Genomic DNA, 27724 nt, shown 5'->3' with positions numbered 1-27724 from the left:
TAATTCAGAATATTTTACGCTTACAAACTGCTACTAAATGAGATGTGATGCCGCCTAAGTCTGAATTTTCAAAAACTCGTTGTTTTAATCAGGAGTTATTTCCTCGTGGAACAGTGTGTAATCATTCCTCATTTACGCATTACATTATTAGTGTTATAGTTATGCTGCTTATCTTCAATGTCTGTTTACTTGCATGTAGTTTAGTAAAAGATCTTCACGCTGTGTGTAACGCATAATCATTTTTCGCCCTAGGATTTTTTAGAGTTTTGCTTAAGATAGCCGTTTAAAAACAAATTTTACAACAAAAATAGTTATAGGTGTGTTGTTGTCATAAATAAATTTTTAGGAATTCTTTGTTAAAGAATTTAAGCGGATTATGTGCCGCTGTCTCTAATCGAGTAATATTATATCTTAACTGCAAACACTCACAAATGTGCAAAATTTGTTACCTAAGTTTTTGCTTTTATCAATTTGTTTCGGTATAGCAAAAACATTGTGTGCAAATCACTGAGCGGCTCTTGATAAAATAAATGAAAACGGTAAATTTGTATTCTCTGAAATACTACTTAGGCTGCAGTGAAGCTTTGCAGTGAAGGTTGCAGGATAGCATTTCAATACAACATTGCACAAAGGGCAGACCAGGGGCAGCAATTCTGAAATGGTTTTTAATATAAATTTAAACATGAGATTTTTATTGTATATCTTATATATAATATCTATATATAAATCTCAATGTTTGTCTGTTTGTGTGTCCAGTTACAGCGGAAAAAGTTTAGGATAGAAAAACCCACTACACACTGTTTTTGTACTCAAACTTCCAGTTCTGCAGAAAAGCATTTATCCAGCACACTACGCCTTCCAATTGTGGATACTATGATCTATATTTGACACCTACTTATTATGCATACCAACCTTTCATGGCTTCACCTAGCCCTTTGCATGAAGCCATACCAGAGGAAAGATATGTTTGCATGTGTGTGAAGAAAAATGCTTAAATTCACATGATCAGCAAGACTACTGCAGTCGGTATAGACCTCTAATAGTCACCACAGCCGGTACAAAATGAATTACGCAGAAATAAGCACAGTACAGCAAAATAAAAAGTTTTTTGCGCAAAACATTTATTTTTACTAAACATATACAACAATTAGCATTCTTTTAAATGAAGGTTTTTGTTTATTTCTGTGTGCTGTTTTTTATTACTCATACAATGGCGGTCATTCATCTAGTACAGTCTATAAAAATCTCACCCAGCATTACATTTAAGTCTCCCCTAGCATTACATTTAAGTCTCACCCAGCATTACATTTAAGTCTCCCCTAGCATTACATTTAAGTCTCCCCTAGCATTACATTTAAGTCTCACCCAGCATTACATTTAAGTCTCCCCTAGCATTACATTTAAGTCTCCCCTAGCATTACATTTAAGTCTCCCCTAGCATTACATTTAAGTCGAGCACAATCGATGACATTTAAGTCGAGCACAATCAATGACATTTAAGTCGAGCACAATCAATGACATTTAAGTCGAGCACAATCAATGACATTTAAGTCGAGCACAATCAATGACATTTAAGTCGAGCACAATCAATGACATTTAAGTCGAGCACAATCAATGACATTTAAGTCGAGCACAATCAATGACATTTAAGTCGAGCACAATCAATGACATTTAAGTCGAGCACAATCAATGACATTTAAGTCGAGCACAATCAATGACATTTAAGTCGAGCACAATCAATGACATTTAAGTCGAGCACAATCAATGACTTTTAAGTCGAACACAATCAATGACATTGTGGATCGATACTGGATAATTCTGGCTAATTATTTTTCATATCAGTAACATACCATGGAACTTTCATATCAACATACTTATGGAACTCAGGAGACATGACTTCAAAACAATTTTCAAGGAATACCTTTTTATTATTTTAAGTGCAGAAAATGTCACATTTACAGGTTGATCAAAACCAGGATTAGTAACTAGTTACTAGTTACCTTCCACGCTTGTCCAGTTAACTAGCAACTGCTCAAATCTGAAGGTGTGCTTGTTACCAATAGAGTTAGACAAGCTGTGAGTGATGAAAACACGTACTGAATAAATCGGACCTCGGCTGATGACATCAACAGCATGTGCTTAACTAATCATAGCTTATTTAGCCACTGCTGCTGCCTCAACTGTCACTGTTGTTCAAATCTCAACACAGTGCTGCTTGTTTGGCAGTTCTTATGCACAGATACATTCTCCTTCAGATGGAGGAACACAAAGTTTTTGTGTGTTTGCATCCATCCACTCTATGGTAAAGGAGCTCCTTTAAGGTATCGTCTTTATATTATGTACCTACACATAGGACTGAGTCTATAGGCATGCCATTGTTCTCAGGAGTACCCACGGACGTCATAAGAGGTTGAGGTGTCTGCAATCACTTCACTGTTGCAAGTCCTATTGTTTGTGCTACTGCAGATGCTGGTTGCGTTAATGGTGTAGGAATACACATTTCTTAGTACCAAGAGAAAAACTATCTTTGTCTCCTGGCATTGATATTAGGAAATAAAAGTGGCTATATCATCACCTTTTAACATAAAACCCATGAGGTTTGTTCAGTTCAGCCACTAGTTTTCTCATAGAATATGCCATCAAATCAAAAGTTAGAAATGAAGTGTATCTCAGAAGCAAGATGCTAGAACAAGGATTTCTAAATATAGTTTTGTCTAGAATGCAATAAATTAATAGTAACGAGGTATAAAGTTGTATTATTCTACACCGAAAAGCATCAATTCTCTAAATCTTTAGTAATTTTAGAGCTACAACAATGAAAACGTTATCAATTGAGGCAGTGGTAGCATAGCTCTATGGATTTGCATGTATATCCATTTCTTGCATGTGAACAGTTCTATTAACTTGACATCTGTCTGTATCTATATTATTCTATTCAATGATTTGCTCTTGTATAGAGTACTAGCAGCAAGTCTGGGGATGCCCTTTCATTTTCAATCAGATAGTCTACAGGTGGGTGTTTACCAGGCTGGTTCTCAGGAACTAGATGGAGTTTTGACACCAAATACTGTTAACTACTTGGTGGAAGGTGTGGAACATATGCTTTTGAAGTTCGGCTGAAATCATCAAAAAATGTAGAAACACACAGAGCTTACACTGACTAACATATATACACAATGGCAAGGTTAGATTTATTAATAGAGATATTGTAGGCATGGCAGATCTTAATCCTAAGAAATAGCCTTAGTTCTCTGGTCATGTAAAAAATATCTATACTGTTATCTATGAGATGAGATTGTTACACGTGTGATGTAAACAGAAATAAGGGAACGTTCCCAGCTGTTTGCTCCCATGTCCATGTGCTCTAAAGCAACGTCTTACAAGTCGATAGTAGTTACACAAAGTTCATCGCAGTCGTAAGCCAACATGATGAATGGTGAGTGCAATCCTCAATACAGCTCTGTGTGTAGCGGTGCATAGATATATTGGTGGTGAAGAAATGATGTAAACGCGATTAGGATGGTACACGCTAGTCAGTAATCACCCCTCGGATAGGAAAACAAAGGATCTTGTGGGACATGTGGGCTCACCATGATTCATAGGCTGGGTTAGAGTGAGCTTGCTAGGAGTCTTTGGACCGTTAGGTATAAATCTCGATAATGGTGGATATTTATTGCTGGCAATCTCTACATGTGAATCTATTGCGCTTAGTTACGCTTGAGTTTTAAAGGTCTATCAGCGCTTTAGTACGGTCACTATTATCTTAGCAAAATCAGTTGGTAAACAGTTATACGCTCTGCGTGGCTGATCAGCGCTCCCCTCTATTTATGTTTCCTCTATGCCTCCCTGGCACTGCAATGACAATATCTCTTGAATTATTTCTCATGTTCTTGAAAATAAACATGCACAAAGTTTTTAGTAAATGTTATTAAAGAGTATTGATATTTTTCTATCATTTGTGATCGTTTTTTTATGTTTGAGATGATCTGATTGCCAGGATGTTTCAAGATTAAAATTTATAAAGCTTGATCGCGATTAAAGCGCTCAGATAAAATGAAAGTACGATTATCCATCATTTTTATTACGTCATCACCCTGTTTGCACATGTGCTCGTCTACGAAAAAGCCGCCATCTTTGTAGAAAACGATCGTCATTCTCTTGATTAATAGTATTTTTCGGTGTTGTTTTGATACTAAAAAAAAAAATTTGCAAACAAAAGCATTATTTGCAATGATTAATTGCAGAAGCTTTGTGTTTTTAATGATAAAAGTTGTCCATAAAGATGGCAGACAATGATAGAATGACATCACAAAAAATGAAGGATAACATCTAACATTATAACATCTATAGTTTCAAAGAGACCGACAGAATAAAGACACAAAATGCTGCAATTTGAACCCAATAGCTGATAGCAACTATCACAACGATAACAATTAGTGTTGTGTAATTTTAACTAGTGTCGTTTTGCTAGCGATCAAGTTTTGTCGATTTTAATCTCAAAACATTCTGGTAATCTGATCACCTTGAACATCACAAACAGTCGCAAATGGTAGAAAAATACTGATACTTTCTGATATAAACTACAAAAGTTTGGTGTTGTATGACCATCATTAATGAAAGCTGCATTCATACAACCGTTTCTTACAATTTTAGTTGTGGCAGCACCTTTGAGATTCAACCTTTTTCTCTTCACATTCATACATATGCCGGCGGAAGACTGTCACACACAGCTTCCTTTTGTAGCTGTATCACAAATTTTGTTCATCACCTGGCAGGCTAAAGTACTTCACCTGGAGACTATGAACAATTGCTGGCTCGGTGCTCTTCCTTGGTGGTTTCTAAGCAGTTTTGCCATCTTAAATCATCCCCTACTGACATGATGTGACATCTCATATCTTAATGATTAATGGTCGCTTGCAGCCCACCTGTTCTGAGGTGTCACAGTCAATTGACCAATAAGAGATAACGAAAGTTTTTCAGCCGTTGCACCGTTATTATTTATTAGTGATGCTGATTGGTGACTTCAGTTCATATTTTGGTTCATCAAAAATTAATTACGTGAAATATTCATTATGTAAAATCAATTTTTTTGACAGTGACCTTTGTCCTAATCGTCTGTGCTTTGCTGTCTCTCAGCTGTGGTGATGCTTCTGAGAAGACGTCGGAGGGGGAAGATCTCCTGACAAACATGGCCGCAAAATTAGACAGTAAGTGCATGTGTATTAAGAAGTTGTATTCCCATACTGTAGGTATAATATATTCTGCACTTGCTACAACAATAATAGCAACTCCTTGTGCAAATCTTAAACATGGGAGTGTACATACGTTGCTGGGGAAATGCTACTAAAATATTTGGTTGCTCATAGCAACATGGCCATGGCCTTGACCCTTTAGGACTGCTTTATTGTGTTAGTAGTTTTTAGGAGCACTTTGAAAACATAGTTTGTGCTGGATTAAAATTATTGTCATAAATGATCCATATCCTAGTGGAGTTAGAAATGTAGTTAGGTGGAAATGTAGATTGCTCAGTGTTACCATGAGGAAGTTGATGCATAACGCGTTTCCCTTCCGGAGGTCTACTTGCTGTAATCTGTAATGAATTCATTACAAAACATTATTACAAGCCATTTTGCAATGGTTTTATCAGAGTGTGATGAAACAGATTTAACAAGAGCAATTTTTTGACCTGGTGCATTGTATATGACTTTTAGAGTGTCACTTTTGCTAGATATATAATATTGGTATGCCGAGAAAGCCAGAAGTGTGCGACCACTACCTTTCTCGTTTTGAACCTTTTTGTGGTAGGTTTCTTATGAGGGTTAACCGGTGAAATTAATATACAGTACTAAGTCTTTAGGAAGTACAGTCCGACCTTGGTTTTTGACCCCGATCCGTTCTGACAGTCTATTCAAAAATTATATTCCAAAACATTATTTCTTATCACAAATAATATAAATGATTTTATTGCTTTTCAAGACTAAAAATTGCTCCTTTAATTGTTTTACCTTATTTCACACCATAAACTATATTAAAAAGCGGGTGCTATGTAAAGTACAGTGATTTTATCATAACAAATACATTAACAGACTAGATTAGGCTGGCAGGTCCAAGCTTCGATTCCTAACATTTTTGTGTAAGATAAAAAAAGTGTATTAATATTTGTTTTTTTACTAAACAATAGCAATTAATTAGTATAATAATACAGTACACAAAACTCAGAATATAGTTTATAAACCACAAACCACAATGAGCGTGCTTGTTCACAACAATTGAATGCTACTAAACATAAAAGAAAGAGGGAGAGCAGAGAGGGGGAGGGAGAAGGGGAGGGAGAGATGGAAAGAGGGGGAGGGAAAGAGGAGAGCAGGGAAAAAAGGGTAGAAATGGAGAGGGAGGAGGAGGGAAGGGGAAGGATGGGGAGCGAGGATGAAGGATAGGAAGGGAGAGGAGAAAGAGAGAGTGAGAGGGAGAGAGTGAAAGGGAGAGGGGGAGAGAGAGAGGGGGAGAAAATGAGAAAGGGACAAAACGTGTCAGTTGAAACCAAGCCACATTTCTACTTCAACTTGCCTTGGAAGTGTTCGAATTCTAAATTTTTGTTTATTATTCTGAGCAAGGAAATCTTGAATTTTTGTTTGAATTCCAATTTATTTGAGAACACCTGGAGCTTTGAAAACTTTTCGGGATTGACCTGATATGATATCTGGATGTTGTAGATTAAAGTAATTGAAGTGCTGCTTAGCTTTATCACTTTGGCATCAGCGTTATGTTACTACATCTAATAAAAAAGTTTATTCCAAAACATTATTTCTATCACAAATGATATAATAATAAAAATACATCACAGATATACATGTTACTACATGTTTTGTCTCTATAAAATGCTAAAAGTTGGAAAATGAACTCTATATACTGCTGATCATAAGCCAATAATATGTAATAATTGTATTATTTTTAATTTTAAGTTGGCAAAAGAAGGTAGCTACTTGATACCACGAAATTAACTTGGTTAGGCTGTCATTAGGCATTACAGTAGTTGAGTCGCGAATTCTGTTCATGTACCAGCCATGGGTTCAAGTCACCTTTGTTGCAATTGATTTTTATCCAGTTCAAAAACTTGTCCCAACTCCTTTAATACAACTAAGCGCATTTGTGTTTCCTGTAATTTTAAAATGATTTTCTGTGTGCAGTGGCTATTAAAGATTCAAAGGCAAAGTTCAAAATTGATAAAAAGACGCAGGCTATTTTGGACGAGTTTGACATCGATCTGGAGCCACATGAGGATCCAGAAGAAAATAATATGGCCGAAGCTTCAGCTGATGGTAAGCGTGAGAACCTTTTTTTTAGCAGTTTAGCGAAGATCCCGGAGCTGGACCTTGGTGTTACTTTAAGAATGACTTGACGGTTCGTGTGGTTTAACATGATTAATATATCAACCATAATTCTTGCTATAGCCTACTTCTGGCATGCACTTGCTAGGAATATAAGATGGGGCAGTTGTTGACACCCCCTTTTTTGCTAACAAGTATTGACATTGCGTGTTTGTGACAAGCAGCCTTAGCAGATGTTTTGCTTTTTGGTAAAATCATTTATCTCATTGCATCCACGCGAGAGGAAGGTGATATAGCTCCGTTTGGAACTCAGCAGCTTTCATTCTTGATTATTCATGACTAATCGTTGCCATGGCAACCTCGGTTGAGCGCACACCGTCGTTTAGTCAAACTACTATTACAACCGAGCTCACAGCTGAAGACGTGACTGACTTTAGTGGACACATAAGGGATATTACTATGTTTAGCGATGGTTTGACCAGATAAAAGCATGGATTTTAAAGTTTGTTTGATTATAACTTTCGTTTTTCGTGTCGGCGAGTTTGCTCAGCTTTTTCCTGAGATTCAACCGACTCAAGTCAGGAGCTTCGAAGTGGAGGACAACTCTTCACCGCTGTTTAGGTCACTACTAGTAGACTCTAGTCATAGGTATGCGTATGTCGGAGGGAAAGGAGCGATCTACAAGCTCTCTTTAGACTTCCTGTCGAAGACAACTCAACATGACCTAGACTCAATCGGTCAGCTCAAGCCAAACTTTGGAGACCGGTAAGTGAGCTTTGGTGGGATGTCTTCAATTTTTAAACCAATTTTTTATGTTGCGTTTTATTGACAGAAACTGACACAATTGTATTTTCAATGTCACAGTTTTCAAGACATTGTTTTAACATAAGTGAAAAGTTTATTGCACTTTAGGTGCTGTTTTTTACATTGCAAACTTTATTAAAAAAAAATTCAGAAATTCATGTATGCAATGGCCAATGGCTACTAGTAATAAAAACAATAAGGATTTGTGAATATTTGATCATAGGAATGATTTGTACCATATATAAAAAAATTGTGATGATATGAATATGTAATGACCTCTTCTTTTTATACAGATTATGTAGTGCAGTAGTTCCTTATAGGCTCATATAATCACTTGTCTCCAGCATACATTCATTTCTTTTGGTTATCTCTTGCTAAAACTACAGTCTCTTCATTTTCAGATCAACCAATAAGAGTTGGTGGGCTTCAGTGGATTATTCCGATACCGAGTTTCAGAGTTTTCCAACTATAAACGACTTTCTCACCAAATACGTAGGATCCTACAACATCGATACCTTCAAATCGCTCAATCTCAAAAATCGATTGGATGATTATTTGAAAGATCGTCCATACGATTCTATTACAGACCTTGAGGGTAATTCGTTGATGGAGATGATTGAGCAGTACTCAACCATATACCATTCAATCGGTTTGACTTTCCAGGAGCATTGTGAGAGACAAGCTGACCTCCTGTCTATCTTCTACGGAAATCACTTGCGTATGAGTGTCAACAATAAAGACGACCTCTGTAGCACCCACGTTCGAGCTCTGACTCTCATGGACAACAATAAGCTGTTTGCAATACGAACTGGTATGTTTGGTACAATGCCGGTGTCAGCCACTGGCACTAATCATTATGCTCATTGGCTAAAGTTTCAAGGTGAAATAAATCCTTTAATCGCGTGTTTATTTGATACAACGCAGAGCACCTGCAGTCCTAGTCATGCAAATTATCCGCCGAATGTCTCCAACGACTATAGCGGTATTCTCACTGATCCAGACTCCTTTTCAAACATAAATAAACTCCCTGGACGGGACTCATTTCTCATGCCTTCACCTGAGAATTTTCTTGGAAAGCAAAGGCATTGTGACAACACCCCAGCTCCAAACAGGTTGATTCTGTCATCGGATGACTTGAGTGTCATCAGCAGCGATGTGTTAGTTGGACAGAATGAAAGAGAGAGCTGTTCAACAGGTGCTCTTGTACAGAACTTATTAGGCGGGTATCATCCTGATCAGAAGACATTTAGCCTCTTCTCTACGAACGGTAATGGAAGGAATGGGGACATGCGAGCTGTTTATTTAGTTACAGAGATTGGCCAAGAAAAACAGCAAGATGTAATGCTTCACTACCTAAATCTACCAGAAATTTATCCTCTCGGCAGCAGTGCTAGTCTCGCTATTGTACGATTTCTCGTTAACTCTGCGACTGGTGATGTGGATCCAACAAGCATCGTTATTTCCAACCCATTTAAATACACTTGGGTAACATCACCTCTTAATCGTTTTGGTCGTCTTGACAAAACGGGCAGCCAAGAACAGGTAGCGTACATCCCAAAAGCTGTTGGAGTACACGAAGAAGAGGATTATGTTTACTTTTTCTTTCGAGAGGCTGATTGGGAAAACATTCCAGTACCTAGTCACAACCTTCGCAGATATCATCATCGACTTAATTCATATTCGCATGCCCTCTATTTCCCTTGGGAAAAATCATTCGTGAATCGAAGCTATATAAAGCAAGAGGAGGAGCCAGGCGAGACATTTGAAGAGTTGTATGCTCCCGCCTATATGGGCTGGCAGCATATCAATGACAATATGCGTGTAACGGGTAGAGTCGCCAGAGTCAGCAAAAAAGATGCAGGGTTGCCTCTAGGACTTACCGATGCTAACCTTTTCGATCTTGATCACAAACTTTCTCTCACTACTTTTCAAACATTTCTCAAGTCTCGACTAACTTGCAGAGTTCCTGTGGCAGGTATGTACTTGTATCGTTATGATCTTGTTTGGCAGTGTCTAAATGCACAGTCATCTTTAGGTTATAGCTTCAGATGAATGATTTTGGTTTTATATAGAACTAACAGAATGCCTAGCGTTGCACGGGTATTAAAAATCAGCTTATAAACAATGAGAGGTAATGTAGTTGCTTGCCATTAGCTTGGCACAATGCCAATGGCTAATTTGAGTAAACTTACTAATAAGAGCTAACTACTTGCAAGCATAAAATTACGTTGCGTCGTAACGGAGAGTGGTAGCATATTTTCACCCACTATTCATTGGGCATTATGTTGCCCAATGAATCCATCAATCTCACGTAGCTAAGTTGGTAAAGCATTTGCTTGGTGAAAGGGAGGATCAGAGATCAAATCATCTGTAATACGGAATATTTATTCCAATATTTTAATAGCTATAGCTAGACAAACTGAACTACATACACAAGGGCTTTGAGATTTATTTAGATAGATAGATCAAGATTAATAGGCGTGTGTTGTCATAGCGGAAAGTCACGAGGACTCACAAGACATGCATGATGATTAATACTTATAGCTCGAGTTGAATTTAAATAACGTTGAAAAGGACTTTCGGAGCTGATGTGCAATTAAAACTGTTTAATAACCCCTAGACGATCAGTTTGTATGATGAAACCTTTTGCATTAATAACCCTAGACGATCAGTTTGTATGATGAAACCTTTTGCATTAATAACCCTAGACGATCAGTTTGTATGATGAAACCTTTTGCATTAATAACCCTAGACGATCAGTTTGTATGATGAAATTTTTTGCATTAATAACCTTAGACGATCAGTTTGTATGATGAAACCTTTTGCATTAATAACCCTAGACGATCAGTTTGTATGATGAAACCTTTTGCATTAATAACCCTAGACGATCAGTTTGTTTGATGAAACCTTTTGCATTAATAACCGTAGACAATCAGTTTGTTTGATAAAACCTTTTGCATTAATAACCCTAGACGATCAGTTTGTATGATGAAACCTTTTGCCTTTTGCATTAATTACCGAGTTATCTGCATAGGCTAGTTTTCTGCAAATGCATGCAATGATTAGAATATTATTAGCATTTACTATCCCTAGTAAAGCGACTTTGATCACAATACATGGAACCCTACCTATCTTGGAAACGAGTAGTGCTCCATTCATTTCTAGGAATTAAGAGCAAAGATTACTTCTGTCACTAATGTTTTGACAACATGGTTGATTGCTATTCCAATGATTAATTTGCGGTCACAACCATTTTTGGCTATTGGCAAAAAATTTCTTCATAACTTTTTCAACATGGCAATGAAATTGCACCTGGAAAGTTTACAGCTTCTGTTGTAACATGGAAGTAGCCGTAACAGTTTTAAGTTAGCGGTTTGAATAAAGCGATTTGATTGTTTGGTGACAATTTTTACGGTGGACAATTTGAAAATCAAAACCATTTAAACAGATATTGCCAATCATATAAACGATATAATTACGTAATGACGATTTACCTCACACCAAATGATTATCAGAGAGGGATACTGGAACTTGAATACACGGCCCTTTTAATCTTATAATAAGCTCATTCCGTGACCTTTCACAAACATGCGAGCATTCATGAAATAAATGTTTCTGATTATCACGAACACAAAGCAGTTTCTTTTTAAATCACAATACCCTAGGATGCTTATGTATTTGCGTCATCTAAGTTTTGCATTTTCGCGGAGTCATCCTCTCGCAAAAATATCATGTGCGAAACTAAACTGTCAAAACGAACGAGCGAAAACGCGAAATTAAATAGCTTTGTTCATTGATAGTCCAAGAAACAAATGACAGCAAGCGATCAAATTGCATTATCGATCTTGGCCATACCATTCTACCTGCGGTTCACAATTACAAACTAGTGCCGAATTGAAATTGTTTTCTTATCACTGAACTGAACCTGAGGAATCTAATTATGTTTGTTCCACTGCATTTATTTTCACATCACTATATTTTCACACTCATCAGAGCTTCGAAATTAAGTTGCAGCAAAATTTTATTCTGTATACTACTCACGAAACTAAATACTAGCAAAATATAAGTGTCCTAGGGTATACAAAAAATGTTAACAAAATTTTGCAAGTTTGTTACGTAATAACAATTTTGCGATATGTCGAAAATAGCGTATTTGCAATATTGAATTGAACTGTCTAGTGATTTTTGGAAATCGTGAAGCTTTAGTTTTGAATATATTTAATAGAGTTTGATATTAGTCAGACTATTCATTTGGAGACTCACTGATATCAGACAGAAACTTGGCTGTTGGTGTGACAGGTTACCAGATGCTGCTGACACTGTAACACTAATATAATGTTTTTGTTGATGCAGGTGTACCATTTGTATGGCGACTAGTGAGAGATACAACAAGGATGGGCTCTAACAACTCCGCCTGCTTTACAGAAGTTAGGAAAGCTAAAAACTTGTATAGCAAGGATATGCACTATCGCTCTGTGGGCAGAGAAGAGTACGTCTCTGTACAAGGAAAAGTTGAGAGTTCGAATATATTATATCCATCGGAGCCAATTATCAAGTACTTTTACCTGTCACATTGTAAAGGCTACAGGTGGGCTTATGTTCCTAAGCCGAAGACTTCATCCGCTTTGTATGTTGAGTACACGGAGCTGCGAGACTTTTACTTTTTTGAAGGCACTTTCTATGGAGTTTTCTCCTCGTCCCTTGCTGATGAGCAGCTACACTCATTTGATTCAGGAGCAAATTCTAGACACATTCCAAACATTGCTTCAGCTATATGCTCCTTTTCTATGTCTGATATAGAAGCCGTTTTCAATGGGCCATTTAAAAAGAGAGATAAGAACACAGGAAATTACAGACCGTATGGAGAGAAAGATACCTCTACGATTAGACCAAGCCCTCACTCGAGTGAACCTGACGAGGTGGCACAGGCTTCAGTCAATTCTATTAAGAATATGACTATTAATTTTTTGGATCCGACGCAGCCGTATTCAGAAGAACTTAAAAACATAGACTTGAGGAGAATTTCTTCACGAGTGAATTTCTTTGAAGAGGATGTATATGGAACTAGAACAATGTGGAATGATGTTCGGACTAATGCTCTCTTGACTCAGCCAGGCGTTTTGTTTGAAAAATTGGTGGCGCTGAAAGCAAATCACTCAACGATATTGTACGCCGCAACCAATGAAGGAAGGGTATATAAGATTTTAAACTCTCCCTCCAAGTCTAATTGCAAATTAACTGATTCATCTGCCTATCGTAATTGGATTAACAAAACTAAGTCAATGTCGAGTATATGGGATAATGATGTTTACGCTTATTTAAACCGGACAGTCAATAAAGTGACCTTTACAGCTTCTTTCGCATCTGACCTCACAATGGAAAAGGACGTTAACTTCCCAGACGATGTCCTTCTTAGAAGTGATTGGGATTGCACCCCATCAGTAACATCAAGCATTCTTGCAGTTCTTAAACCATTTGGGAATACAAAGACTAAAATATGGGACATGAAATTAGCTGGAGAAGGTAGTCACAGTACACTCATTCTTGCGACAGATAAACAGGTACTACAAATATCCACGACGCAATGCGAGCTCTATACACACTGTACAGCATGCATCGCTGACCCTGACTGTTTATGGCTCAACTCTACCTGCAAAGCTGTTGCTGATAGCAATGAGGTCAAGGACGCAAATGCTTGCATGTGTCAAGTGACTTCTATCATCGCGAATGTTGCGGAAGATGTTGTACTAAGCGGTCTTAATCAAGCAATAGACTTAACCAAGATACAGTGGTATAAAGACGACGTTGTGCTAGAAAATCGAAGAGGTAGAGTAATGTTGGGACACGATACATCACTTATTTTGTTTAATGTTACGCCGAGTAACTCTGGAGAATATCAACTCAAAAATATAGATACAAATGAATGTCTCGCCCTTTATAACGTAACTCTATCAGACTGTGAGGATGAGCAGTGTCGTTATGAAAAACAATATCAAGAATGGTGTAATGACTATGATGATTTTTTCGCAGAAATGACACGTTGGCGCAATGACTACAGCAGCTATGGTTATTGTAGAAATTTATTGTAGTGAGTTATATTGGTCATTTCAAAAGTTTCAGTTTTTTATTGCAAGATTGAAAATTGGTATTTTGAATTGATGTTATTTTTTCAAGTTGTGCCTCATTTTTTCTCCCCGACTTGCTGATGGTAAAGTCTCCTTATTATTGAATTATAACAGACAGAGCTTTGGTTACGGATCTCATATGAATTACTTTTACTTTTGTATATATTATGGTTATTTGGTTCGTAATCTGCTAAGGTAATGATCTCTGTTCAAATAAAAACTTCAGTTTTAAAAATACTAATGATATTACTAATAATAATAATCATAATAGAAATAGCAAATATAATAATGACAAGGTCCTCTCTTAGTGAAATTGAGGAAGATGTTGGAGCCTTTGGTCTTTTGTTATGGCCCGGACTCAACACGGACTAAAACCAGTCACCTACCACCACACGACTGTGAAGAAAAACTCTAATAAAAATAATAGTAATAATAATCATTATAATTATGATATTAAAAATACTAATAATAGCAAGAATAATAATGATGATAATGAAACTTCATGATGCTTATGCTGACTACCGATATTAATTTCATAGAGTTTCTTTTAAGTCAAATTTGGCATATTACTCTTACATATCCATGAGTAATATACTGTATGTATATTTACATTTATAATACATTTGTGTATATTTGGCATATTCAAGGCATATTACTCTCAGGTAGAACAGAGTTGGCACACCTAAGTTGACATGCGATATCATGATAATCAACTGTATAAAAGAAATATTTCAGATCAAATTTAAAGCATTTAATTTGCCGTGAGGTTTGTCAACATTTCTGTAGATTGAGTTTGCGTGGCTTATAACTACTAATTGAAATATAAAATGGTTTAGTATTTACTCATGATCACCTGATCTGGTCATTTGTTGATTTGACAAGGTGTAGTCAGTAACCCGTCACATTGTGTTTATGGTTAGCATGTTTCCTTTGTCACTTACACCATTATGTGTATGTATGTAAGTTTTGAACAACGATTTAGTTCCCTCCTATTCCTATTGACAGGTTTATTCATTTTTTGTTGACTGTGTTAAGGTTCTGTATCCATGTGAGGTCAAAGCATCTTATGGTTTTTGACCGAATAGTTTCCAACTCAATTGGCGGCCGGCATAGAGTGTTTTAATGTTTTGACTGCACCCATCACAGCTGTTTATTGCTATCAGAATCTAGTTTCTGATCAGTAAAAAACTGAGTTCGTTAAATACAATCATTTATAGGATTTGTCATGGTCTGTTAGCTCGACTATGATGAACTGTTGGTGAGAATAGAACCATCTAAGCCTGTGGCAGCTTACTCATGGGAGACGAACTGATAACTTTCTGTCTCGTAACTTCCGTTATTAGATTGACAGAGATGTTAAGCCAAACTTTGTTGTTTTGGCTAGTTAGATCAATACTACTTGAATTTTAACCATTCCAAGTGTAAACCTGTTGCATGCTATGGTTTGACCATTTCCAAATTAGGAGCACCATGTGATGGGGCTGGTCACGGAAAGCCCTTTGGATCAGGAGGAACACAAGTGGAAACCACTGAGGCTAACATAAAGCCAACAACATTTAACAACCGATTTATGTACAAAAGGAAACCGGTGGTACTGGAAGGTATGTATCTTTAAACAAACTTTAGTAACTTTATTAAAGTTGTTCTCTCTTAAGAACGATGAAAGATAACTTCAACAAGGTTTAAAGGTTTTGGACATGTTATTCATTTATAATCGAGCTGAATGATATACGCCATCGTAATTGATAAATAAGAAATAGTGAATGTAAATTTGATTCGTTAAAATGAGCGATTCTCATAGAACAGAGTATAATTTTCATAGTAGTTTTTTCTATCTGAAATCAGCTTCATTTAAAATTCATTTAAATGAATTTTAATAAAATAAAATTCATTTAAATGAATTTTAATAAAATAAAATTCATTTAAATGAATTTTAATAAAATAAAATTCATTTAAATGAATTTTAATAAAATAAAATTCATTTAAATGGACGCAGATTCACTGTTAATAAAAGGTGACTTTTGACTCAATTTTAATTATCTGAAATGATAAAGTTCAGCACGGATGTCAAAGCCATTTCTTTTTGTGTTACAATAGCAGTTGTTTCAAATATGTCAATCTTCACACAATCTCAAAACTATGTACTTTCATTTTAATTAATGAGATGATTAAAATGTTAGCCAATATGGGGTTTGAACCCATGACATTCAGCTTATCAGACTGACACTCTAACCAACTGAGCTAATCGACCACATGGTAGCACCTCAGAATAATTGTGCCAATCTTTTCTAGTTGTATTTGTGATTGAAAACGCAAACAGATGAACAGACAACATTCAATAATAATATAGATATTATTGTTTCTGCACCTTTACAATCCACTTTTTTATTCAGGAAAGAATGATTGCCAGTCAACCAGCGACAGTGGCTCTAAAATAACTTTTTTATGAGACAAGTTGTTAAGAAAATGTAGTTGTGTGGCATATACAGGAAGCCTAAAAAGTTGAATGTTTAGTATTTAGAGCACGAAGGAGTTGATTTGTTTTGGATGACGTTTCATACAAATTGTAGGTCCACATGTGTGTACATGTATATTTCTATCATCTATTCATTCTTTTTACTGACATAAATTTGTTCTGCTAGAATAAATAATAGTTTTAGCAGTTATTATGTTAGTTCCATGAGCCAAGGAGAAATAAGGTTTGGTAAAAACAGGAGTGAGTAATTCTTGTTCATCAACACGGATGTAATCTAGACCTAACCTCACAGGTTGTTTGTAAATGTCTGCTACTAAAGCTTTTCTGAATCTGAAAACCAAAATAGTCATAGAAAATAGCATTTTATATGTAATTGATTATTGGTTGGTGAGTATTTATGAACATTTTAATATGTGCCCTATGTTATGGGAAACTGATTACCAAACAGAAAAACTTAATTTTAGCTAATTTCTAGATTGTTTTATGGTTGTTTAGATAATTTATACATGATTCTCACGTTCAGGTCTGCTGTCTACCTCCCCGGCAGTCAGATCTTGGCAAAGAACCTATTTTGCCAATGCTCCGCCTTCAGCCATGTCCAACATTTCCACCTATGACAGTGGCTCACCTCAACTCACGCAGGCTTGGATGTCTATGAGAGATTTTGTCAAGAATGATAACACAGATCTTTTTATCTTTGATGAAATTCCTTCATTTCTAATGTACGTTCGCCTACTCTTTGCTGTCATAATTTTCACTTTAAGTCGCTGTTAATAGCTTTAGCAGCAATCTTCTCAGATTGCCTAAGGAAAACATTTAAAAATGTTTTGCTGCTGTTTTCCACCTTGTTGTAAACAGACAGCACAACTCATTTAGAAATGCTACTAAAACAGCAGCCGAATTAAAACGAAATGACTGCTTCTTAAATTTCCATGTAACTTATTTTTGCTTAGACTTTTTTCTTACAGCAGTGAGCAGTCAATGTGGGTGGTTTATATATCGTCACCCTTTTTGTTTTGTTGAAATTTTAAAGAACTCTGGTATTTTGATCATGGAGCAATATCTACAAGTTGAGATTGTAGACTGGTAATTACATGCCAGCAGTTAAAAATATATTTTATTAATATAAACATTAACTAATTTTAATATAAGCATCTTTGGCATGTACTGAAAAACATAATTTTGGTTACCCAGTTACGCATACATTAACAAAAGAAATTTACTGCTTAGCATTCAGCCAAATAAATTTGAATCACTTAAGTGGTTCATAGATGACCAATCAGCACTGTGTCTCTGATGATCATTTCCTGTTCCTTTTTGTACTTGTTCAAATTGTTTTTGTATAGTTTTTAAAAAGGTAGGAAATCACAATAGTGGAGAACACCTTTGTCATATTTTTTCAGGATTTACAATTGGTGTTCTATATGGTTAGAATATTTCTGTTCTTAGAAATGTTGCTAAACACTCTTTTATTGCATTCAATTTGTTATTTTTAACTCAGTTGTATTCTAATGGATGTTTGGTTATTTTAAAATAACAACCTTTCACATTTGTTGTAAATCTTGCCTTATGTGTTGCTGCAGGAAAGATGTGGCGTTTCCAAACATTCTGAAATGTGATTCTGTACTGAAGAGATTGAAAAGACATGTGAGTTCTAAGTCTTAACAATAGAGCTATCTACGTATGTACATGTATATAACTCTATAAATGTATATAATCTAAGTGTATGTTTGTTGTGAAATACACACAAACGAAAAAAGCCACTTTGCACTGGAATTGAACTTAGAAACACCAGTTTTGCAGACAGGCGCACTAACCACTACACCACACAGCCAGTTTGCCATACTATAGAATAGTTATGAACTTACTTAGTACACCTGCAAATTTTCACAAAGGGGTTGAAATTGCCAGTATACTACAAAAAAAATATGTGCTCAGACTTTTCAAAAATACTATAAATATATGTATATATAGCATAAACCTAATTAAACTCATAGCACACACAGAAATCAGCAAACACCATATAGTTGGAATGGTAATTGTTGCAAGTGTTGATTAAAAATAAATTTCCTGTGCAAAAACATTTTTATAACCTGCGCAACGCCAGGGATTTATTGATATAATTATTTTACAAATCATAGAGCCAAAGTTAGAAAGTAAATCTATGCTTGCAAAGACTAGAGCTATACTAATAGGCTATAGTACTGCAATTAAAATCATAAAAATTACAAAATCTACTATCTACTGCCTCTATTCTTGTCATCTAAAATATATTTAGACTGGTTTCCTGCTTTTTATTGACAGTTTATTACATACTACAAGAGGAAAACAGTCACTGAGCCCGTAATGACATTAGATGACAGGCTAATATGCTCTATTACTGGTAAGCCATCCTATGTGCTGGTCCCTCATGAGAGCTGGGAGTCTTTGGCTCAGGAGGAAGGAAGTATTGACTACTCTAAAGTCAATTATGAGACACACCCATGGTTGGCTCAGCTTAAATATTCTGTAGCTCAAGTGGATCCGGCAAACTGCCTTTATGTGCCTGCTGGCTGGTGAGTGGCCTTCATAGATGTAAATTAACTTTCATAGACGCGTGTTAGTTTTGTACAAACAGGCCCACACTAGTTTTTGTAGATCAACACTCATTTTGTTTAGATCTTCACATTGTTTCATTGATACTGATATCTATTTTTATAGATGCATCCTAATCTTCATAGATTTACATCGTAATAGATGTGCACGCATTATATATGCATACTCAATTTTATAGATTTGTACTTTTTCTATAGATCTATAGTTTTTATACATGCGCGTATGTATAAAAATATGTATGCATGTATAATTTTAAGTATGGTCATTCTTATGGATGCATACTGATATTCATAGATATATTTCCATATCAGTAGCAAGTGCGATTGCAAACTTTGTGGCTCATTCCCCTTTAGAGGGACAGGTTTCATGATATGGTGGGGATAACTCTAAAACATTTCTACTGTTACATGTTCATTATTGGTACCAATGATAATAACGGCTGACTTTGGGTTATTTGTATCAATTTGCATGTTGCTTAAATCAGCTTTCTCTATTGCATGAGAAATCCATCAGTTTGTTGACTTCCTGTATGCTCTATTAAAAGAATTTGTCAAAGTGAATAATAACCAGAGATACCAACCTTCGTATCAGCGAAGAACCACACTTGATAATATTTGAAATTACTACCTTTACGCTATTCAATTGAACTATATATGTTTAGGTATGTCCAGTCCACGTACACAGACATGCCCGCTGTGTCTATAGTCCTGTCATGGAGCCAGCAGGTGGCTAAGGTGTCGAAAGCTGATTGTGGCCAACATGACCTGCAGAGAGACTTTCAACTGGGCCACTATTCTGAGCATTTTTCTGCTGCCAGTCGACAGCGTAACGCTATGACCGATTCTCTAATGTAAGTGTCAAGGTCATCTATGGGTCGGTGACATCTTAGTGTCCGTATAGACTGTAGACCAAAAGTATCAAATACTTGATAACGATTACTTAAAGCGATTCTATCTCAGCTAGTTGTAATACGGGCAGTTCAACAAAGCACGCCTAGCCTTGATGGTACAACTTTCATGATGACATTAAAACAGGTTTGCTATAAAGTAATCGATTTGATTATGTTGCTTTGAAATTGGATTGCATCCTTCCTGCAGAACACATGCTAAGTGTGTTCAACATACTTGTCAATACAAGACCAGTGTGTACTGCATACTTACTGAGGGAAAACGGGTGTGCTCAGCGTGCTTGGCAACATAAGGCAGGTGTGCTCAGCGTGCTTGGCAACATAAGGCAGGTGTGCTCGGCGTGCTTAGCAACATAAGGCAGGTGCATTCTGCATACTTGTCAACATACATTGTATGTATAGTAGGCTCTGCACACACTTGAAATCCAAACAAAAGTGCTTTGCACAATCAGCAACATGATGCACAGGTATGCTCCGTATACTTGACAACCCTAGAATTGTGTGCTCTGTATACTTATCAACCCTAGACAGGTGTGCTATGCATACTTGTCAACCCCAAGCAAGTGGGCTCTGTCTATTTGTCAACTCCTGACAGGTGTGCTTTGCATGTTTGTCAACCTAAGACAGGTTTGCTCTGCACATTCAGCAACAAAGGCTGATATTCTCTGTATACCTTCCAATCAAAATATGTTCTCTGTATAGTTCATAAACTCAGGACAGGTGTGCTTTGTGTGCTTGTCAATGTACAGCAGATATGTTCAATATGCTTGTCAGCATAAGACAAGTGTACTTGGCACACTTGCCAAGAGAATTTGGCATACTCTTCAACCTTAAGCAGAAATGTTTTGCATCTGCACAAATTATCCTGATGCTTGGTGAGACCCTCCAAACACCATTATATTTTAAAAACTCAAATTTTTTAGAAGTTGAGTTTTTGAACAAGCAAGCAAACTGTTTCTAAGTTTTGGCTATCAGCTAGATTCACACTAGTTCATGTTAAAAGTGACTTGTATATATGATTTGTACTAGACACCCGCAGTGGCTTCGAGGTTCCTAGTCTATAATAGCCATCTAGCAATTCATGTTTAATTGTTTCTTATTTTAGTGCCAAGAAGACCATCTGACTGTCATTGCTTGATTGCCATGTTAGTTTCTCTAAATCATAGGTTGGAACTAACAGACGTGTTGTTCCGACAGAATAAGGTGCTGCCTAGCTTAAATTAGAAGTGTAAACATTGATGCCATTGCTCACTCAAAGAATAGAAATTCTCTTTTGCCGATATAACAACTATATTACGAATACATTGTTGTGTTCATGCCTTCACACATTTTAGTTGAGGTCGTACTTCTACATGAAAAATTACAACACGCAGCTAACGCCTCAGAGTATTTCATGGAGCATTTGGGAAATCTGCCCAGTGGTAATACTACTGGTTGCTATCACAACCATGTAAACTGTTTGTAGACACTATTTTGCCTTCTACTTGGGTGACCATCTGGCTAGCTCTTTCACTCAGAAGCAGTTTCTCAGGAAAGTTAAGAGGGTGAGTGATACTAGCTTCCTTGTCGTCATGGAAACAAGGCTATTCGTTTCATCTCTCGGCTGTCATTGATAAATGGGTATTTTCATAACATATGGGTGTATTTTATTTTTTATTGCAATGTCAACACGGAAATATCTTCCGCCCTCACTATGTAAGCGGGTGAATCTTGGATAACAAGGTTCACCTTTGTAGCCTAAGGTCCTAATGATTGTTAGTGGTAAGGGTTGTCCTTCTGAACAAACTACATCCGCCTACATAATGTATAGCATATTGGCTATGAGAGACCATCTGCTGTTCAACTATTTGCTTCTGTTTCGTCACATTAGCGAACTTTGTTTTAGCTGACCCAGGAAACATTATAAGTGTTTGTACTGAATTCACAATTGTTTGCTGCCCCTAGTGACCAGAGGCTTTAAACTGTTTAATAGAATTTATAGTTCACTGCTGCCACTGGCTATGCATGTTCAATCCTATTTCAACGACATTTTAAGTACAGCTAATTACCTATGCAAGTCTATACTTTGCTCTATCCTCTACTCTATGATAACATAAATCTATGGATCTTTAGTTGTGCGGTCATATCTTGTAGGATCAGAAAATGTTTGCTAAGCTAATAAACTGGACTGAAGAAGTAGAAGAAATTTGCATAGAGGTAAGAGGAATAATGTGAATATGGATCTGATGGAAGTACAAACAATAGTATGCTATGCGGAAGTTCTGGCACACCACACTTGATGACCTTTGTACTCGATGACCCCAATTATTATCCTGAGTTTGAGGTGATTAAAAATGAAAATTACCAAATAATGAAAATAATGGAAAAAAGTTGATAGAAATATAAAATAAAATATGGGATATATGAGATGGATGTCATTAACCGCAATATAAGCCAAACCCCTGTATCAATTTATTGTAAGTATTCTTTAAATTCACGTGAATTTTCTTTTAACTTACACAATTGTTTTTAATTTATTTAAACATTTTTGAAATCACATAAATTCTCTGAATTTACACAGTTTTCTTTGAATTTGCATAAATTTCTATTAAACTGACACAGTTTTACGCTATGAGTTCAAATGTCATTAAGAACAAGAGTCATAAAAACTTGTCTGGTCTAAAATTCATTGCGTCATCTATAATACCATTTAGGGATGTTCCAGTTTGGTCCACAACCCGTACTGCTAAAAACTCCACACGTTGGCCGGCAATTAACAGTGTTCCACCCTAAACACTTAAATATTCTTACTAAATAAAATTAGCTGAAATTTTTAGTTTTTTTGGACCTCATGTGCTGGTGACTTGGTTACCAGAATCAAAATATAAACACCAACTAAAAGTTAAGTTGCAATCTAATTTGTTATTCACGATAAGATTTACTCATGTTTAACAGTATTATTGATGTTTATGGTATTATCGGCATTATTGACAAAAATGAACTACTGTAAATATGCATTTTATAAACAATGTTTATCTCATAGCATCTTCAACTGACATACCTACTCATCTTTTATCTTATTTTGTAAAAATATTTTAGCTTTGTCAACTATCGACATGCCTGAACGTGTCTATGCATTCATTAAAGATTGAACTTTGTATAATTGTATGGTTGATTTTGTGGCCGAGCAGACATACGGACATACGGACATACGGACATACTCATCTCTACTGCTGATAATCATAACAATACTTGGTATTGCAGTTGTTTGAGACACTAGATATGGATGAGAACGGAAGGTTTTCACTCGCCGATATCGAAGGAAGATCAGACGAGGTCAGAAAATGAATTCTTACTTCAGGGCAGGATAGTTTTTTATAAGGCAGTTTTTAAAACTTTTTTATTAGTTATTTGGAGTAACAAAACACAATTTCAAAGCGTACAAAATTTTTGATATAAAAGTGTGTTTTTAAAAATTGATCTTTGGGAAAACTGATTAAAAGTTTAGGATTAGAAGTTTTACCAATTGAGAAATAGTTGACCAAGTCACCTAGTAGCCACAGCCACCTACTGTAACAATATTTGTTACGGTAGGATAAGACAATTCCGTACCAATGTTCTCCTTCGTTTGAAGTTGATAGGAGAATGAATTTTTTAGCATATCCAAGAGGTCTAGGAAATTAAATGTGTAGTTTGTTTTAGCCTGAAAGAATTTGTTTGGTTTTTATAATTATTCAGCAAATTGTAGGTTCATGTACCTACATGTACGTACATGGATATGTTTATAAACTAGTCTTTCCCAACTCTAATTTTTACTGATATGAATCTGTTTTGTTAGAACGCATATTAGTTTTTTAACAGCTATTGCATTGATTCATTGTGCCAGAAGAAATATTTGGTCATTATCACTATGTCACAGCTTAACATAGCCAATGCTTTTGCAGACTCTTGACATGATTGCGGGGCAGGTACAGGACAGACTACAGGATCTTGGAGCTATTATGGACTCACAGCAGGCTTTGGCCGCTAAAGAAAAGGTAACTCTCTGTTGACTATCAACTTCATGTGGCTTGTGACATAAAAGATGGATTGCAGTTACGTACTTACAGTGAGACCATTGCACAGCCTTAGTGTGTTGGTGCAAGTATTCCTATTAAAATATAGTGCTTTTAATTTATGTTTGTTATATGTTATTTAACATATTATTACTACTTTACTATTATTACTACAATTATTATTACTACGATTATTATTATTATTATTGCTAAACACCTTTGATAACTCGTTGATGAATACTGAGTAATTACACATGTAGCTGTTATCGTTAGTTTACCTTAGAGACGGGTGAACAAAAGTGTAGATACAGTTGGTGGTGGAGAATACAGATGGTGTGGAGGGAGGTAGATGTAGTGATAGAAACATGCAGTGTAATTTACCGTAACCTGGACTGGGTCAGCTTTCAATTAATATTCATTTCATTATGATGATATTTTAAACTGGTTCACACTTGCTTTCTTCACTTCTTCCTTTCAATTGGGTCAACAATGTCATAAAAGTCAGCAAAATTCTATGACTTGAATGATTTTTTTCAAAAAAAATGGAATGAAATATTATGCAAAATTAAAATAGACTTTTGGTCTGAATTAATTAGAAAAATATTATTTTTAGAGTTGGATTAAACAATGCTCAATATCTATATAAAACTGCTGTAGAAGTATAAAACTCACAATCATTTTGAACAATTTAAAAAAAAACAAGTTTTTCATTTGAAGTATGAAGGAGTTGGCAAGAAAGCTACAATTGGCAAGGTCACTATTGCCCCTTTTATTTACCTTTTCAGATTCACTAGAAGTGGAATCATTTGCTCCTGTTGTATTATATATTATGTTATACGTATATACTTTTAGAAAAAAGAATCAAAGCCTGCTACCCCAAATGCTGCCAAAAAGGCTCCTACTGATGATATGGAGCAGATGTTCAAGGAAGAACTTCAGAAGGAAATAGAGAAGATGGTCAAAGATCTTGAAGCAAATGAAAATAAATCAGGTGAAAAAATTAGTGATTCGTGGTAGAGTTCAGTGTTGTTCACTTAGTAGTTTGTTGATTGCTGTACAACTTTTGTTCATGGCTTTATATTTAAAACAACACAAAAACTATTTTTGACAAACTGGTTGTAGTGCAAGGCAGCTCAGTAAAGATGTTGCATCTGTTTGAGGCCAGCTTTTGATCCAGGTTATGAAGATCCGATGCAATTTTAATGAAATGTGTCATAATCTACAATCATCATATTATGTTGTGTAAAATGGTACAAAAATACATATTTATTACCGGTAATAGTCGTATAAAAAATTCAGGCATCTAGTGTGGCGTCCGTGCTTATAAGTTGGCTTGTTTACGTCGTTGAGGTTAAACTAGCTAGTAATGCAATTTTTGTCTATTTAACACTGTCCATGCTATAAAACCCAACTGCAATCGATAGCCCTCTAGTGAGCACTGATCTCTTATCTCTTCAGTGGTACTAGGGCATTATCGAACAATACTATGCATAAAATTTTGAATGACATGGTTTTTTAAAAAATTTATCTATTAAAAGTTTTCCATAATAGAAAAACCAAGAGTTTTTGTATCCAACATCTATAGCTTCGGTCTTCGGCTAAAATTTTATTGGCGAACCGGAAGAGACAGCACGTTGACGTTTAAAGTAGTAAACTCTGTTCACATCTTAAGACGAAGTTTTGAGCTCAGATGTGAAAATAAAATAGACAAAATTTTGCTTTAATTTCCTGTATAAATATCATGTTTTTATTATTCAGTGGCTTGCCGTAGGACATTAATTCATTCTGTTGTTGGGATCGTAAAGTGAAAATGTCATATGGCAAGGCATAGGAACCTATAGTAATTATCTAATACAAACCTGTAGAAAACAATTTTATATACGTAATGTACATATTAAAAATTAGTAATAAAATAGTGTAGTAACCTTCGTAACTATAGTTACCTACTGTAACTTTTGTATATTTAGTGGTTATGCTCTGCAATAGAATGTAACATTACTATGTACAGTAGGCTACCGTATAGAGTTTTTAAATTCGAGACAGATGTAGGGGCCAACAGTTGAATGAGAGAAATTTGACAGCTACGCATTCAATAGACTAGACTTTTGTGACGCTACGTAACATAAACTTTGAATGTAACTTGAATGAATTTAGCTTTAACACACACTAAGATAAGTTTTAATAGTTTGCTAAACTTAACTTTAACTTTGACTTCGTCTTAATTTTTGTTAAACCTTTAAACCTTAATAAAACTTTTTTCAAACTAATTTGTCAAGGAAGGCCAAGCGATGCTGTTCAAATTTGAATTTTGAAAAAATTTTTGTTGATGTCGCATGATGAGGAAAATGGTGTCACTAGAGGTAAAAACACTTTGTAAGGCAGGAACACTATACCCCAGGAGTTCACTGTACTAGTGGAGGTTGTAGTTGATCTCAAACTATCTGTTTATCGTTATAATACTGGGCACATCTGCTATCTCATGAATGTAGACTTTAAAGTAAAATTTGGGGGAAAATCTTTTGTCGTTTTTACCAAAAAGCTCTGCTAAATGCTATCGTGTCACAGCTTATCCAGTTGCACTTCTAGAAGTCTAGAGAATGTTTTGTAGAAGCTGACAACAAATCTGCTAAAAAAATGGCAAAGAACAAACCAAGCCCAAAGAAAGCAAATATCAAGGAGCAGGAAAATGGTAATGTTTGGATCTAATTCCTTCAAGTATTTGGCGAGCCCATGAAAGTTTTCTATAAAAAAATTTGGATCAATGCTACATTGTCATCTCTTTAACATAAATTTATGAATCTCAGATGCCTATCAGTTTTCAGCCAAATTAAATTGAGTGACATTGTGCAGCAGGTCCTCGGATTAGCAGTAACTTTTGTTAACAGGTCAAAAAGCATCAAAAGAAAAAGATGATGAGAAATACTCCATGGTGAACGATGAGGAAGTAGAGATTTTAGCTGAGACTGAGGAGGTGCCGGTACAAAAGTCTGAGGCTGGGGAAAAGTCAGGATCTAAAGCTAGTAGTGATTCAATTAAAAAAAATAGTGTAGGTGCTAATAATAAAGGTAGAACTAAGGCTAACGAGGAGATTAAGGCTAGCCATAAAGGCATGAAAAAGGAAGAGCTGTGAGTAGATGTTTCTTTATAGGGTTTATTATGTAATTGGCTATATAGATAGGAGCATGTAGACAGGCATTATAACCATAGATGTCTCGCCATGCAATAATTAATTATTTGCATTTAGCTATAATTATTTCTTAAATCTGATCAATAATAACAATAATTGTATCAACTCCGAAAACTTATACCAATGCTGAGTAGATTATGAGGAACATTTCACTGGTTTCACAAATTTGCTTTACTTAGTGAAATTGTTAAAAAAAGGAGTTGTCTTTTCTTACAAAAGCGGATATAACTTCAAAACATTCAACAATGCAGTTTGTTGACACTTCTTC

At 35.7% G+C, this 27724-nt stretch overlaps 2 protein-coding genes and 1 non-coding gene across 3 annotated transcripts; 2 read left to right on the top strand and 1 right to left on the bottom strand.

The window, feature by feature from the left end:
- Nucleotides 1–5147: 5147 nt before the first annotated feature.
- On the top strand, nt 5148–27399 carry LOC137403870 (uncharacterized). The gene is made up of 14 exons (XM_068089965.1): nt 5148–5207; nt 7188–7319; nt 15721–15858; nt 17257–17455; nt 18317–18380; nt 19038–19288; nt 19990–20178; nt 21701–21779; nt 22369–22431; nt 23479–23550; nt 24159–24251; nt 25122–25260; nt 26878–26958; nt 27155–27399. The coding sequence occupies exons 1-14, from the start codon at nt 5189–5191 to the stop codon at nt 27397–27399; spliced, it is 1764 nt and encodes a 587-aa protein (XP_067946066.1). The 5' UTR covers nt 5148–5188.
- On the top strand, nt 7783–14554 carry LOC137403719 (uncharacterized). The gene is made up of 3 exons (XM_068089734.1): nt 7783–8093; nt 8534–10107; nt 12486–14554. The coding sequence occupies exons 1-3, from the start codon at nt 7819–7821 to the stop codon at nt 14219–14221; spliced, it is 3585 nt and encodes a 1194-aa protein (XP_067945835.1). The 5' UTR covers nt 7783–7818; the 3' UTR covers nt 14222–14554.
- Trnai-gau (transfer RNA isoleucine (anticodon GAU)) lies at nt 16435–16508 on the bottom strand. Its single transcript has one exon. It is a non-coding gene; the product is annotated as a tRNA-Ile (tRNA).
- Nucleotides 27400–27724: the final 325 nt, after the last annotated feature.

This window comes from Watersipora subatra, chromosome 9 (genome assembly GCF_963576615.1).
Source record: "Watersipora subatra chromosome 9, tzWatSuba1.1, whole genome shotgun sequence".
Classification (NCBI taxonomy): Eukaryota; Metazoa; Bryozoa; class Gymnolaemata; order Cheilostomatida; family Watersiporidae; genus Watersipora; species Watersipora subatra.
Note: the sequence above shows the minus strand (reverse complement) of the source record. Positions and strands in the feature narration are given on the sequence as shown.